At 53.6% G+C, this 14,832-nt stretch overlaps 1 protein-coding gene and 1 long non-coding RNA gene across 20 annotated transcripts in view; one reads left to right on the plus strand and one right to left on the minus strand.

Annotated features, from left to right (window-relative positions):
- The window catches only part of HNF1B (HNF1 homeobox B), a 106,558-nt gene that overhangs the window by 80,338 nt on the left and 11,388 nt on the right, over window positions 1–14,832 (minus strand). For all 19 annotated transcript variants that reach the window (XR_014820328.1, XR_014820330.1, XR_014820329.1 and 16 more), the window contains 1 exon segment: window positions 13,863–14,098. Coding sequence is in view for 8 of the 19 variants with exons in the window: in XM_084982924.1 (XP_084839050.1) it covers window positions 13,863–14,098 (236 nt within the window). In the remaining 11 variants the exon portion in view is untranslated.
- Window positions 5,025–12,226, plus strand: LOC146398240 (uncharacterized). The gene is made up of 2 exons (XR_014821382.1): window positions 5,025–7,177; window positions 7,229–12,226. It is a non-coding gene; the product is annotated as an uncharacterized LOC146398240 (long non-coding RNA).

Consider the following 14,832-nt stretch of genomic DNA (forward strand, 5'->3'; position numbering starts at 1 on the left):
GTTTCCTGGTGGGTCTCACAGGACTATTGCTGCATCTTGTTAACATCGCCTTCTCTCTAAGGATAAAGATGAATGTTTGCCAAGAGTTGAGGCGAGGGAAAAATCTGAAAGCCGGGGAGGAAAAATCTGAGGCGAGATGAAAGCAGTTTAAACACTGGGCTGGTTTCAGTTCCAGAGCTTTTTCTTCCCGAGATGCCTTCGCCAGGAGCCCAATTCATAAGAGGAGAAACACCGCCAGGCGTGTGGGGAGGTAAACATGCTTGAACTCGAGGAGTAAAAGTTGAGTGATACTTAAGGGAAGCCCACAAACTGGTTTTCTTATAAAAATCAAAGTAAATGGAACCAAGAAAAGAAAAAGGCTTCCATCAAAAGCATCCTGGCTGAGAACAGAAGTGAATGTGCCCCTGAGAAAACTGCACATGTGGCGGTTGGTGGGGGGGCGGGTAGGAAGCGCAGCAGAAACCCCACCTGTCCCTCTCGGCGACCACCCCTGGTCCTTAGCAGAGAGCCGGTTTCTGCAGGCAAATATTAGAGGGGCTGCTGTGAGCACTTGAGCCTGGAGATGCTGCTGCAGGTAAAAGAAACCGGGCTGACCCTTGAGAACTTGAGAAGGCCTCACATAGGAAAGCATTTTATACAGTCTGCTTCGTAACATGTCCCAGATGCCCATCTGACAGATCGGAACACTGAGGTTTGCAAAGGAAGAAGTCATTTTCATGACCTCTTGCTAAGGGTCTTCCCGCAAAGCAGTTGTATTCTGAAGCTGGCCCCTCTCCCTCTTTCCCGAAAGCCCACCCCCACATGGACTCCAGGTAGGTTGAGTCTCCCATGGTGACACACTACTAGTTTGAAATGATTTTGTTTTCTTGCTTTTTTGGGGGCGGGGGGGGGGTACCCATGGCCTAAGGACATTCCCAGGCTAGGGGTCGATTTAGAGCTGTAGCTGCAGGCATACACCACAGCCAGACCTGAGCTGCATCAGCGACCTACACGGCAAATTGTGGCAACACCTGGATCCTTAACCCACTGAGTGAGGCCAGCGATTGAACCCATATCCTCATGTATACTAATTGAGTTCTTAACCCCCTGAGCCACAATGGGAATTTCTTCTTGCTGCTGCTGCTTCTTCTCTCTCTCTCTTTTTTTTTTTTGCCACAGCTGTGGCATTCGGAAGTTCCTGAACCAGGGACTGAACCCACACCACAGCAGTGACAATGTCAGATCCTCAACCAGGGAACTCCCGAGGCAAGCATTTTCAATGAGCTCTCTAGGTACCTTTCATGTGGCCTGGGACGGAGATTTGAAAACCACAGATCTTGCCAATACCTGGGTGTCACTGTTCCTGATGTCTCAAGTGACAAGCAGGGTTCCTGCAAAGGGGACCTCTTCCAGGGTGAAACTGCAAAGCACAGCCTTGTCTGGAAACCAGGGAGAACCAAAGCCCTTCCTTTCTCTTGATGCCCTGAGGGTTCCTGAGTCAATCCAATCACCCCTTCTGGGTCAGGCACTGGGCGGGGTGGTGGGCCTGTTTCATTACACTGGGGCCTCACACTAGTCAGAGAGAGAAAGGTATTATCATCACTATTTTGTGCATCCTCATGGGTACTAGTCTTAACCCACTGAGCCACAATAGGAACTCCTTCTTGCTGTTTTTTTTTTTTTTTTTTTTTTTTTTTTTTTTTAAAGCCATTCCTGTGGCATGTGGAAGTTCCCAGGCTAGGGATCCAACCCACACCACAGCAGTGACCCAAGCCATAACAGTGACAATGCCAGATCCTTAACCACTAGGCCACAAGGGAACTCCCTGGTTTTTTGCTTCTTGGCTGCATCTCTCACTAGAATGTAAGCCCAATGAGGGCAGGACCTTGTCTGTCTTCTCCGTTGTCTCCTAGGCACCTTGCACAGAGCCTAGACGGTGCTGTGCCCTTGAAACGAGCAAGTGATGAATGAATGTATGACCCACCCTTCAAGTCTGACCCCACAGTGGCGAAGTGACCGTGATATAATTTATCCTTTAAATCGCCTGGGTTTTCAGAGGGAGGCAAGTATTTTTAAGGAAGAAGAAGGGGGAGTAAGAGAAGGAGAGACAAGGAGAAAGAGTAAAATACAACCAAAATGAAGAAAGAGGATCAATATACGTTAGCCACTTCCTGCTGGAAGGCGCGAGGTGGGGGCGCCGAGGTGCAAGTGTGACAAAACCGGTCTTCCTTTCCAAGCTGGAGATGACGCCCGGTGCTTTATCCAGAGGGAAAAGGGCCATTTGGATGCTGGCGGGGGACCTGCCCATTCCCTACCTCTTGAGGCCTGAGCACCCTCCCGTTACCTAGGGTCCCTCAAGGGGGCAGAATATGTGCCTCTATCCCCCGGGCTGACCATTCCTAAAGGCTTTGGGCTGCTGGTGGGCTGCTGGTGCCCAGTTTCAGGCCCCTTGGGTTGATCCGGGCCGGGAGGGGGGCGTCAGGAGGATCCATTCATGGGGATTTACTGTGGCAACCTGCGTAACTCAAATGCCTTTTTCTCCCAAGGAATCTGGGGTAAAACCAAGAAGGGTTAATGGCGGACATCGTGAGGCCTAAAGCCTGTGGGGGCAGACGGAGCCCTGCTGCAGTCTGGCTCCTGGGGTGTCTTTTCTCAGAGGCTGGCTTTGCGGGCCCCGGGTAATGTGGCTGCAACAAAGGCCCTGAGGCCTGGCTGACGAGGAGAATGATGACGCTCCTAGTGGGTCTGGGGGACAGGGGCGGCTATAAAGTCATCAGCAGACTGAGCCCCTGGGTGTCCACATAAAAGGGAGGTCCCATAAACAGACATCTGTATTGTGACCGAAGGGCTAATAAAATTGCCTTAGAAGAGAGAGGTTTTCCACTGAGGCCTATTCATCAGCAGGACCCTACTGGGAGGTGATACCCAGGGAGAAAACCCTTTGAGGCCTGGCAAGTGTCAGAGGCGCCTCGTTATGGGAGCCCGCCTGGCCAGACCCCAGCCTCTTCATCACCGTCGCCGAGGGCAGCTCCAGGACCATCAACCTCATCACCATCACCATCAGCATCAGCATCACCGTGACAGACAGCGGGCTCACGGAGCAGCAGGTGTCAGGCACCGAGACCTTGGAAGGTGGAGGATTGCTGGCGTCCATGGACCAGGAGCGCCAGGAACGTGCTTAGGGAGCATCCCCAGAGCCTCGATGGCTCCCTCAGGCTGGGTCATTTCCTATCCATCGTCTCTCCAATGGACTGTTTTGCAACAAGTCCAGTCCCTTTCCTAGACCTCTGCTGCTCACTAGAAACTCAGGGAGAGGAATTCTGGCTCTTTTCTTACCCAAGGGAGGCTGGTCAGAGATTATAAAAGGAACAAATCTAGTAGAACTGACCTGACCTAGTCATCTCAACTGAACTCATACGCTCCACCAGGAGAGGCGAAGTTAGCAGAACGCTAGGGAGAAAGAATAACAACGCATTCTTTGAAAACTTCCTGGTGGCGCTACACGTTGAGAGATTTTGTTTGATGAACTGTATACTTTAGTGCAGCAGTATTCACGGAGGTGGGGCTGGATGACATTGTTTCTAGAAAAGGGAAAATCTGCTTTACCTAATAATATGCACATATGTTATGTAGAATGAAATGGATGCTCTGCTCGCTTTGGAAAGGAATAACACGCTTATAAAACAGGGGATTTGTACATGAAGCTTTTGGACAGGAAGCCCTCTGCAAGAGACAGTGTCATTCCTCAAACATATGGAAAGTCTGCCAGGTGCCAGGAAACTCAGAAGTGAACAAAGCCAACTTGGGCTTAGAGGTCGGGATAGCCCACATTTCTCCCCTGCAGGGTACATTCGTGGTGAGCTGGATTTTTCCAGACTTTGGGGACGACCTTCTTCATGGGGAGAATAAGACTTCCTTGGCTTGTTTCTTTGACAGGTAGGCATGTAAATAAACCCTATGCTCTGCCTGGCAATAGGATTCTCAAGAAGAAGGAGGAGAAGGCTCATTTCTGCTTCCATCCGTAGGACATCTTGAGATAAATTTAGCATCTATTTTGCACTACTGCGTGGGCAAACTAGTATAACACACGTGGGAGATGCTGTCCAGAAGTTTTCCATCCTTGCCAAGCAAGGACTCCCTGGGCTTCACTGCCAGCCCAATCCAACAGAAGCGCCCTACAGCGGGCAGGGCCAGAAGGCATGAGCAAGCCGGCTGCCACTCAAAGGCCCCGAAAGCGTTAACCTCCAGCAGTTATAGATGTCTCGTTTATACCCATTATAAATCTGTTTATTGTGACTGGCCCCACCCAATCTGCTGGTGCTGTAAAGCCTCTAATGGTCCCTAATAAAGGTGGAAAGCTTCTAACAGCACACAGTTCCTGAAATGGGGAAAGGGAGTGAGGGAGAACAGGAGGTAGAGAGACAGAGGGAGCTGAACAATAAAATATCACAATGGCGAAGCTCGCCCTGCTACTTCAAACGGCAGAGCCCTGACCCCCGGGACTTGATGCAATGCACAGTCTCCAGATAATAACCTGTCACGGCTGCAAGGCCCAGCGGACAGGTCTCACATGCCAGGATCCCTGAGAAGTTAAGTGACTTGCCCAAGGTCACCCCTGCACGTGAGTGCATCAGGGATCCTGAATCCTCGTCCAGGGCCTTCACCCCAGCTGCCTCCCCTCAGCAGGGCACCCTCGGGACTTGGCCAGCCCTTTCAGATGCTAGCCTTGTGCCAATGGGCCTAGTGATGTCAAGCCCTGACGGTGCCTCCACATCACTTAGGGAGTTTTGTTGGAAATTCCCAGGCCAGATCCCTTGTTCCAAATTCTGCTTCTAAAAGGTGTGGATGGGAGAGACACGAGTATTTTTTTTTTTTTTTTTGGCCATGCCTGCAACATGCAGAAGTTCCCCGGCCAGGGATCAAACCATCGCCACAACAGTGACCTAAGCCACAGCAGTGACAATGCCAGATCCTTAACTACGAGGCCACCAGGGAACTCCTGAGACATGGCTATTTTAATGCGCTCTAGAGGTGCCTTTCCTTCTCTTTTTTTCTTTCCTTTTTTTTTTTTTTTTTTTTTAAAGGCTGCGCCTGAAGCGCATGGAAGTTCCCAGGCTAGGGGTTGAATCAGAGCTGCAGCTGCCAGCCTATACCACAGTCAGGGCAACACAGGATCTGAGCTGCATCTGCAACCTATACCACAGCTCACGGCAATGCCGGATCCTTAACCCACTGAGCAAGGCCAGGGATTGAACTCACATCCTCATGGATACTGGTTGGGTTTGTAACCCGCTCAGCCACAGTGGAAACTCTTCCAGGTGCCTTTCATGTGGCCTGGGAAGATTTAAGAACCGCAGATCTTGCCAATACCTGGGTGTCACTGTTCCTGATGTCTCAAGTGACAAGCAGGGTTCCTGCAAAGGGGACCTCTTCCAGGGTGAAACTGCAAACCACAGCCTTGTCAAGAACCCAGGGGGAAACCAAAGCCCTTCCTTTCTCTCGATGCCCTGAGGGTTCCCGAGTCAATCCATCACCCCTTCTGGGTCAGGCACTGTGTGGGGCACTGGGCCTGTTTCACTGTTTTGGCCTCACACTAGTCAGAGAGAGAGATATTATCACTCCTATTTTATGGATGAAGAAACTGAGGCTCAAAAACACGAAGTAACTCATTGGAGGCCACACCACTGGAGGAGGACAGAACCACCATTCAAGCCCAAGCTTGTTCTGGGCGCTACATCTTGCTACCCAGACACATGGGTCTGGGTGTGGTCTGACAAGCGACTGCCGTGACTGGCTGGCCCGGGGCATGTGGGCCTCCCCTTGGGAAAGTCACAAACACTAAAGATCGTCTGCAGGCTATGTCTCCATCTTGGGAGGGACATGCAGGGTTCGGGTCCTGAGAGTGCATGAGAGGCTGAGCCCTGCCCATTGACTCCTCAGCGGCTGCACCTGCGCAGGTGTGCCCTGGATGGGGCTGCTGAAGCCGGAGCACAGGGGAGTGGGGAGGTATCTTAAGCAGAAGGCTGCTCACCAATAGAGGAACGTCACTTCCGGAAATTCAGCCCTCGGGAGCCCCTGAGGTTTCCCAAGTTCACTGCCAGAATTGTGCCACCCACCCCTTCTTACTGCTCTTTTGTCTGAAGTTTTGGGGGGGCTTCCTTCCTAAGAACAAAGGCCATCAAGCTTCTCAGTTTTGGCCTCCACCAGGGAAGATCCACCCTCCCTGTCACTGGCAGGTTCCCAGGGCTAATTACCAATGAGCCGGAGTACTCACGCCTCCTTTAATTAAACCAGAGAAATGTTAGATTCAGGAAATCCAGGGTCATCTAATGTACCTGACCTTGTGCTACGAGGTCATGACCATCCTCTCACCCTGTGCCATCCATGGTTTGCCCGGCTTTCTCTCACTTTTAGTCTATTTGCACTGAAAGCCCAGGGCATGGGATACGACCCTGGAAATGCCTCGTGAATGTCACAGCGCCGTTCTTCCTGGAAGAAGGAAAGCTGGCCTCAGACTCAATGTGCTACCAGAAGCCAGTCTAAGTCTATTGCAAATACCAAGATGAGTATCTAGTGGAACTACTCGAATTCTCTCAATGTCAGGATCGAAAGAAACCTCCAAGAGAGACAGGGGGGAAGAGGAGAAGGACACCAAAACAACAAGGCTCTGAAAAAGAATGGTAGTGGGTACCACTGATGAGCGCCTGCTACATCCAGGGCGTTTTCCACATATTATCTCATTTAACCCTCCCAGCATCTGAATGAGTGGGTACCTCCATGTTACGGACTGAGAAACAGAGGCTCAGAGATCCCAGAGACGTGCCCAGGGTCACACAGCTGAGAAGTGGCCAAGTTGAGGTTGGAAGCCTCCACAGGCCCTGATTTTGTGGCTACGCCCATTGGATTTATAAGAGCATGTCCCTAGAGTATCTTTAGTGTACTTTTTTTTTTTTTGCTTTTTAGGGCCACACCCATGGCATGTGGAGATTCCCAGCCTAGGCATCAAATCAGAGCTACAGCTGCCAGCCTACGCCACAGCCACAGCAATGCAGGATCCGAGCCTCATATGTGATCCACGCCACCGCTCACAGCCATGCCAGTTCCTTAACACACTGAGCAAGGCCAGGGATTGAACCCGCAACCACGCAGTTCCTAGTCGGATTTGTTTCCGCTGCGCCGCGAGGGGGACTCCTCTTTAGTGTATCCTAAATGTCTCTGTTGATGGTCAGACATCTACAGCACAGCCTAGGCACTGGGATTTTTAGAAGTCCCCCAGTTGATTCTAAGTGTGGCGAGGTTTAGGCAGCAGTGTTCTAGAGCAGGGGTCAGCAAACCGTGGTCTGTAGACCCGAGCAGCCTGTTTTGGTAATGACCCAGGTGCTCAGAATGGCTTTTACATGTTTGAATAGTTTTTAAACATAAAAAAAGAATATTTTGTGATATGTGAAAAATCAGGGGAAATTCAAATTTCAATCCCCATCAATAAAGTTAATTAGAAGACAGCCACATTCATTCCTTCACATACGGTCCAGGGCTGCTTCGTTCTCCAAAGGCAGAGTTGAGCGGCTGTGCCAGAGACAGTATGGGCTCAAAAGCCTAAAAGACTCACTATCAGGCTCTCTGCTGAACGTGTGATAACCCCTATACCAGAGTTCTTATGAACGGCCAGAACGATAACCATGACTGAATGCATTTGATTTTATTTGGGGACTATGATTCACATATCTCATTTAACCCTGATATATATATATATCAGTATACATATTTTTTATATATATATTCCCCCCCATCCCCGTTTGTTTGTGATCTGTGGCTTCCCATCAAAGAGCGTCAGAGATCCTTGCAAGCTCTCTGCCTCTCTCTCTGCAACCCTGGTGCTTAATTCTCTCCCAGTTCTTGTCAGATTCCATCCAACCTTCAACAAACAGACTCCAAGGACACTTCTCCCATAACCTGCAGGCTGGGGCCCTGTGCTGGCTGGCAGCTTCCCTCCTTCTCAGAGCCCACGGGAAGCAGCAAGGAGTCCTTGAATTCTCTAAGGGTCCTTCTGGGGGATTAGGCATGGCAGGTAGGGCTGCCTCCAGCGATACGACTCCAGTATCTCCTCGGCCCCTTTGTGAGGAGGCTGGAGCCCCACCAGCCCGGGCAGCCGGGTTTCTTTGTATGCAGACCAGGGCTGGTCCGCTATCAGGGGGAGGCTGCCAACAGAATGCTCTGAAGGCTGGGCCTCTTAATCTCATTAATATCCTGATTGTCTTCCCCAATCTAGTGGCAGCCGATGGGGTGGTACCCGCAAGATAAAATGACCTTCGAATTCAACAGATAACATGGCAGTCAGATAAAGTCCCTACCAGGAGGCCATTGGAGCCCTGGTCACCACGGCACTCCAAGTGGGGATAAATGCGTTTGCTAAGATAGCAGACCCCTCAAGGCAGGATTTATTTCTCCTCTGAACTAAAAGCATGTCCTCCTTAGGGACAGTGGGGCTTCTTTACCACGGGGACCTTAGCTGCAGAGATGAATATTTTTACAACGGCCTTCATAAACCCCCTCCCTCGTCTGCTGCCCAGGGAGGGGGCGGGGCTCCAGAGGTGAGCTCAGGTGCAGGCCCTGTCTCAGAAGCCCCATTAAGTTGTTAAGGCATTTAGTGCCCCAGACAGGGCCGACTGCGAGGGCAGTTCAAATGCCCACCCAGATGGGGATGGGGTCGGCAAAGAGGGGGCTCTGATTTCTTCCCTGGGCAGGGCACGGAATCCATCCTGGGCAGGGGCAACAGTTGGTGGGGGACAGGGTTGCGGGGGGAGGGGAAGCAGTAAACTAGCCAGACTGGGAGACCCCTACCCTGATCCCACCTCCTTGGCCCTGGCCCTGTTCTCCCAAAGCCTCCTTGTCATTCAGAAAGGGAACAGTAAGAATGTGGGAGAAGATGGAACTGGGGGAGGATTGGGGGTGTGTGTGTGTGTGTGTGGGTGTGTGGGGGTGTGTGGGTGTGTGTGTTGGTTTCCATGCCTGAAAGCTCTCAGCATCTGTGTTAAACAGAGAGAGTGAGGGGCTAACAGCTCAAAACCTGTTCCTGCCACTTGCGAACTATATGAACTTGGGCAAGTCACTTATATTCTAAATATCTCACCTTCCTCGACTGTAAAAAGGGGGTAAGGATATGGATGATTTCTACCCTACACAGTTGTGAAGGTTAAACCATTTTTTTTCATTTGGCCACGCCTGTGGCATGTGGAAATTCTCGAGCCAGGGATCAAATCCACACCACAGCAGTGCCCATGCCAGGTCCCTAACCTGCTGAGCCACCAGGGAACTCCGTGTGAGAATTAAATTAGGTGCTGCATGTACTCAGCCCAGGGCCTGGTACCCAGGAAGCGTTCAAGCTGCACTAGCTGTTACGATGACTCAAATGTAGTGACAACCCTGCCAGTGGGCATGTCTGAGATTTCCTTGGGTCCTACAGATTTCAGCATCAGAGAAAACCACAGCAGCCACTGGGATATCTTCGCCCAGGGTTGGGTTGGTCTAAGACCCAGGTTAGATTTCTGACGGCAAGTTAGGAGAAGCTATGAAAGGGGAAGAGGGGGGAGGCAGGAGGCAGGATTCGCTGGTTCTCAAGCTCGGGTCTGACCATGGGGACCAGCACATCCCCGGACCTTGGAGAGGGAGGGACGGAATTTGAAGGAAGCGAGGAGTAAAGAGCCACAGAAATAAACCTCTCCTCTTGGGCACAGAGGCTGTGTGGCTCAGGGTGTCCCAGATTATCTTGGGAGGGCCTGTTCTCACCTCTAGGCCTCATTTTCCTTCCAGGACAATGAGTCCTGGAATCCTTCTTGAAAGATGCTACAAGAGGGGAGCCATAGGGTGAGCGAAGGCTGGGGAAGACCTCTCCCCTCCCTTGCCATCACCAGGCGGCTGGGTGCGTCTGCCGCAGACTGAAGCCAAGGGGACAGTATGCGAGGCCACCACAGATCACATGGCCGATCCCCAGGGCCTGGGCCAAGACTAGCCGCACTTCCATCCCACGCCAGCTTCCTCCTCCTCCTCCTCGGGCCGATCAATACAGGCACCAGTCTCCAACCAGTCCGCTTCCTTGCCGCAGCCCTGCTCCCTGACCTTTGGGGGGCCTTTCTCTTGATTCCGCTCCAGAATGGAGGTCGGGGCCATCACTCCGGGCCTGCTCAATGGCCTCAGAATGGGCTGTCACGGGGCCTATAACCAGGGACAGCTCCTGCTGGCGAGAGCTGGGATGGGGTGGGGTGGGGGTGCAGATGAAGGCCTTCCCGGCTGAAGATAAATGGCTGCCTGCAGCCCTCTACAGTAACTCCAGGCCCCCGAGAGAGCAAACAAAGGATGCCCCTATGACACTCACTGGAAAGATGAAGGCCCGTCAGCGGCAGCCAGGCTGGTTCAAAGCCCCAACTTAATTGTCAATTAAGCATGCATGAGGGGGACAAAGCCATGACAACCCCGGGCTGCATGCTGGCGTGTGATTGTAAAGCCGGGAGGGGCAAACGCTGCAAACAGCTGATTCTGCTGACTGTGTGTTTGCGGGGCACCTTGTAACCAATCAGCCGCTGACAGAGGCGAAGGGCTCCTCCTGCCACTCCTATTGTGCCGGACATTCCAGGACCAGGGTCACTCTGTGGTCACCGTGGGCAAGTGGGCCACAGCGCTGTAAGCGTGGCTGGGCGGCCAGGGGCTCAGGTACACACGGGATGCTCTCCTCTCCAGGAACGGGGCCCCAGGGAAGGATTTGCCTCCAAGGTGCATCCTGTCCTCTCAGCTCAGAGGCTGGTGTTTGGAGGGGACAGGGGACCCGGTGGGGCACTGAGGGGTGGGGCCCTCTCTCCCCAGCTCAGCCTTAGAGGCTGCTCGTGCTAACTCGGGATGTCGGTTTCTCCTCGGCCACCGCAGGGCTCTTTCCGTATCCCGCAGGTCTGGGGCTTGGTTAGAGATTGTAGCTCATGGTGGGGCCCCCCAATGGGTGGTATATGGTGAGAAGGGCAGACCACACCTTTCCTGGGCACTGTGCTTTGCCAGATGTCTGGGTGGCCCCCTGGGGATCGCTCCCCAGGAGCCCGTCACAGCCCACGCGCTGCCCCATCCCTGCGTCCTGCACCCCAGACCCAGGGCCAGAACACATTCACTGCCTCTTAGGAACAAGGCCCCCAGTGTGTGAAATGGAAAAGGAAAGAGATTTCTGCTGCCTGTCACTCTTCCCACCACCGCCGGTTTAGCCCTTGGCGATGATAATAACGATGAGGGTAGTGACGGTCTGTTGGGAACGGTGGTGTCTCCATACCCTCTCACTCAATCCTCATGCAGACCCTATGAGGTAGGTACTGCCTCTCCAGGTCACAGACAGGAAGTTCAGACTCCGAGAAGTTCCATGAATCAGCCATGCCGTAGGTACGGGAATTAACCTGGCCGGCTAGAAACAGGATTCAAAACTAAGTCCGGAGAATCTGTCCCTGGGTAGGTGTGGACAAGGACTATCCTTTTTTTTTTTTTTTTTTTTTTTTTTTTGTCTTTTGAGGGCTGCACTCGCGGCATATGGAGGTTCCCAGGCTAGGGGTCCAATCGGAGCTCCAGCTGCCGGCCTATACCACAGCCACAGCAACGTGGGACCCAAGCCGCTCCTGCGACCACAGCTCACGGCAACACTGGATCCTTAACCCACCGAGCAAGGCCAGGGATTGAACCTGCAACCTCATGGTTCCTAGTCGGATTTGTTTCCGCTGTACCACAATGGGAACTCCAGACAAGGACTATCTAGATGAACCTTGAGTGAAAATTAAGGGGGAGGGGAAGGTAGCTACAGGAAATATACGGTGGCCCATAATTATTGCTCCATAAATAGCAATTTATCCCTAGAAAGACGGCACCCTCCCCCCCAAAGATCACTTCGCTCCCCAGTGGGTTCCGGGGACTCCACACCAGCAAGATGAGTTTTCCCAACTGGATGATACCAGCCCCCTCTCCCCTCCGCAGGCGGAGATGCAGGTCTTATTCATCACTCAACCCTGTCAGCACTGGGTTCCAGGCCCTGCTCTGCTACCCCCGCCCCATGGAGCTCTGAGTCCCCACTTCTTTCTGGGACTCAGTTTCCTTCTTCCAAGTTCCTCCCTGTTCTAACATGCCATGAATTTTTTTTTTTTTTTTTTTTCCTTTTTAGGGCCATACCTGCAGCCTATGAAACTTCCCAGGCTAAAATCAGAAAAATCAGAGCTGCAGCAGCCGGCCCACACCACAGCCACAGCCACCGGGGTCCAGGGATTGAACCTGCGTCCTCATGGATACTAGTCAGGTTCGTGAGAGCTGAGTCACAACAGGAACTCCCCATGATTATTATTATTTTTTGTGTTTTTAGGGCCCATGATTTTTTAAAAGGTGGCAACTTCCAGGGACCCCAGAGAATCTACTTCTCAGTCTGATCATAGGGCCTCTGGGCTGAGTTCCCTGCGCCCCTGCCCAAGTGCCTAGGACCTGCTCCGACTCCTCCAGTTCTGCCTCTCTGGGTCTCCTGTCACTACACAGAACGCCTAAGCCAACGACCCCGTGGTGACCTCACCACAACCCCAGCTTGTCAGAAAGCTGCTGGGCCTTTGTTTGGCTGGCAGGCTCCCTGACTTTGGTGTGGAGATCACAGGTCCCAGCACAATGGCCATTGTCTTCTCAATAACGCCCCTTGCCCCAGCCACACCCCCCGCGGCTCCCAGGCCCAGCTCCCTGGATTAGGACTGCAACAGGCAGGTGCCCCAACCCTGCTCAGCCGCTGCTGTGAATTTCTGCAAAGGGGGCTACATCCCTCGGCCACCAGGCCGGCATGCATCTGGAGGGTTCTCCGCCTCTCTGAAGGTTTCTCTGAACCTTCTTCCTGCTTGGCCGAGCCCTTCCCTTCTGTGGGAGCAGGTCCCCAGAGATACTTGAAGAGGTCATGCTGGCAGGGGGCAGGGCACGGCATGGAATGGATGCTCAGAGGCTGCCCAGTTGGTGGCTCTGAGCCTGTTGCCCCAGCCCTTAAGTCAGCTTCCAGATCTCAGACTGCCCCCATCAGAAGGGCACCCAGCACACGGGGAGAAGCAGTTTCTGAACCACCCCCCACCCCCGAGTTAGAAATGGTGCTTGGCTGTCAGTCCTTCTGCAAACCTTTCCCCAGATGTCACATTTTGTCTACACAGGCACCAAACCCACCTCCATAAGCACGTCTCTTTGGGGAAGCCAGCTTTTCCTGGAAGGACTAAGCTCCACGAGGAGATGCACACTCTCACCCCCCAGCCTAGGCCTGACACAGCCCTCAGCACCAGGAAAGTGTGGGGTTCCATCCCAACAAGCCCACACCCCACAGCAAGGCACCCTCATCCAGGCCAAGGCCTGGCAGGCAGCAGCACACAGCAGATGCTTGAGCAATTTGGGCCAACTCATCACTGCCAAGATTTCAAGTGACCGACCTCGCCCTGACTCTGACGGAGCACAGATGCCAACGAGCTGAGTGGTCCTTCCCCAGAGGCCCCTGGGCTCCTCCTGCTGCAGCTGGACAGAGCCCTGGGGACGCACCTGGACCAGGAGGAGGAAGCGACCTCTTGGCCTGCAGGGTGGACCTGGCACACCAGCAAAGCAGCCTTCTCAGTCTGCTCTGGTGGGGACCCTGACACGCTGAGTCAGCAGCCACACAGGCAGAAGAATGGAGCCTAGAGAAGGGCTCCCTGGAGGCCCCCCCAGGATTCAGAGGAAACCTGACCACAGCCACATGCCGTTTTCACGAGAATGTTCCAGCAACAGGAGACCGGCCCTAGGGCCATCCCCAAACACTTCCTCCTCTGAGAAATCCTGAGACCCGTGGGGAGCAGGTGGAGGGTCAGGGGCCAGGGCCTGCCTACCTGGCAGCTTGTTGGGAGGCGAGGTGCTGGGCTGGTGGTGGGGGGAGCTGTGCGAGAGCAGGGTGTTCAGGCTGTGCGTCTGGTTGGAGCTGTAGGCGTCCATGGCCAGCTTCTGCCGGAACGCCTCCTCCTTCCTGCGGTTCGCAAACCAGTTGTAGACGCGGACCTCAGTGACCAGGTTGGAGCCCAGGCCGTGGGCTTTGGACGGGGAGACGCCTCGCTGCAAACACTCTGCTCTGAGAACAGGAGGGAGGGGAGACAGTGAGCGAGGGCGGCCAGGGGGAGGCCTGCTGGCGTGTGGCCCCCAGACACAATCACGGGGGCCTTGGCGAGGCGTGTGAAGAGGCCAGTGACAGAGTGAGGGGAAGCGGGTCCTGAGGAAAGGCCTGTCCTGGCTCATATCATTGTCTGATGAGATGGCTCGAGTGGGGCGGGAACACAGGTACAGGGCAGGCTCGGGGCCCCTTAAGTCAGGGACTCAGCCTCGGATGCAGCTTCCGAAAAAGAGAGGAAGCCGGGGGGCAGGCAGCTTGGGGGGAAAGTCCAGTTGGGCCTCCTGACACCTTCTGATGTGGCTCTTCTTCCCACCCTACAAAAGGCAACTCCCTCGTGGGCTCTGTCTGAGCCCCTCCAAAGCATTCTGAGAGGACGTCTTGTTTTCCGGGGTTTGGATGCCCCTCAAGGGTTCCAAGGAAGTCAGATTCCATGTCCACACAGCAGGAATCCCCTCCAAGGGGCAGGCTGAGGTGTAAAGGAGACCACACATAGCTGGTCTCTAGGTTCATCTTGCTGATGAAACCCCAGTACCAGGCATGAGCGAGATTCTTAGATGCCCCTGGATCCTGGGGGGGGGTGTCCTCCTCATCAGCAGGTGGCTAGAGCATAGCTGAGGACCCGGGACACGTACAGGTGGACCCTTTTGCCTCCCCAGTCCCCAGCCTGACCTCCCTGGCTGCATCCTCCCACTGCC

Source organism: Sus scrofa, chromosome 12 (assembly GCF_054392235.1).
Source record: "Sus scrofa isolate SSC_HxYL_T2T_F1_AM1 chromosome 12, Sscrofa_HxYL_maternal_Yorkshire_Landrace_v2.0, whole genome shotgun sequence".
Taxonomy (NCBI): Eukaryota; Metazoa; Chordata; class Mammalia; order Artiodactyla; family Suidae; genus Sus; species Sus scrofa.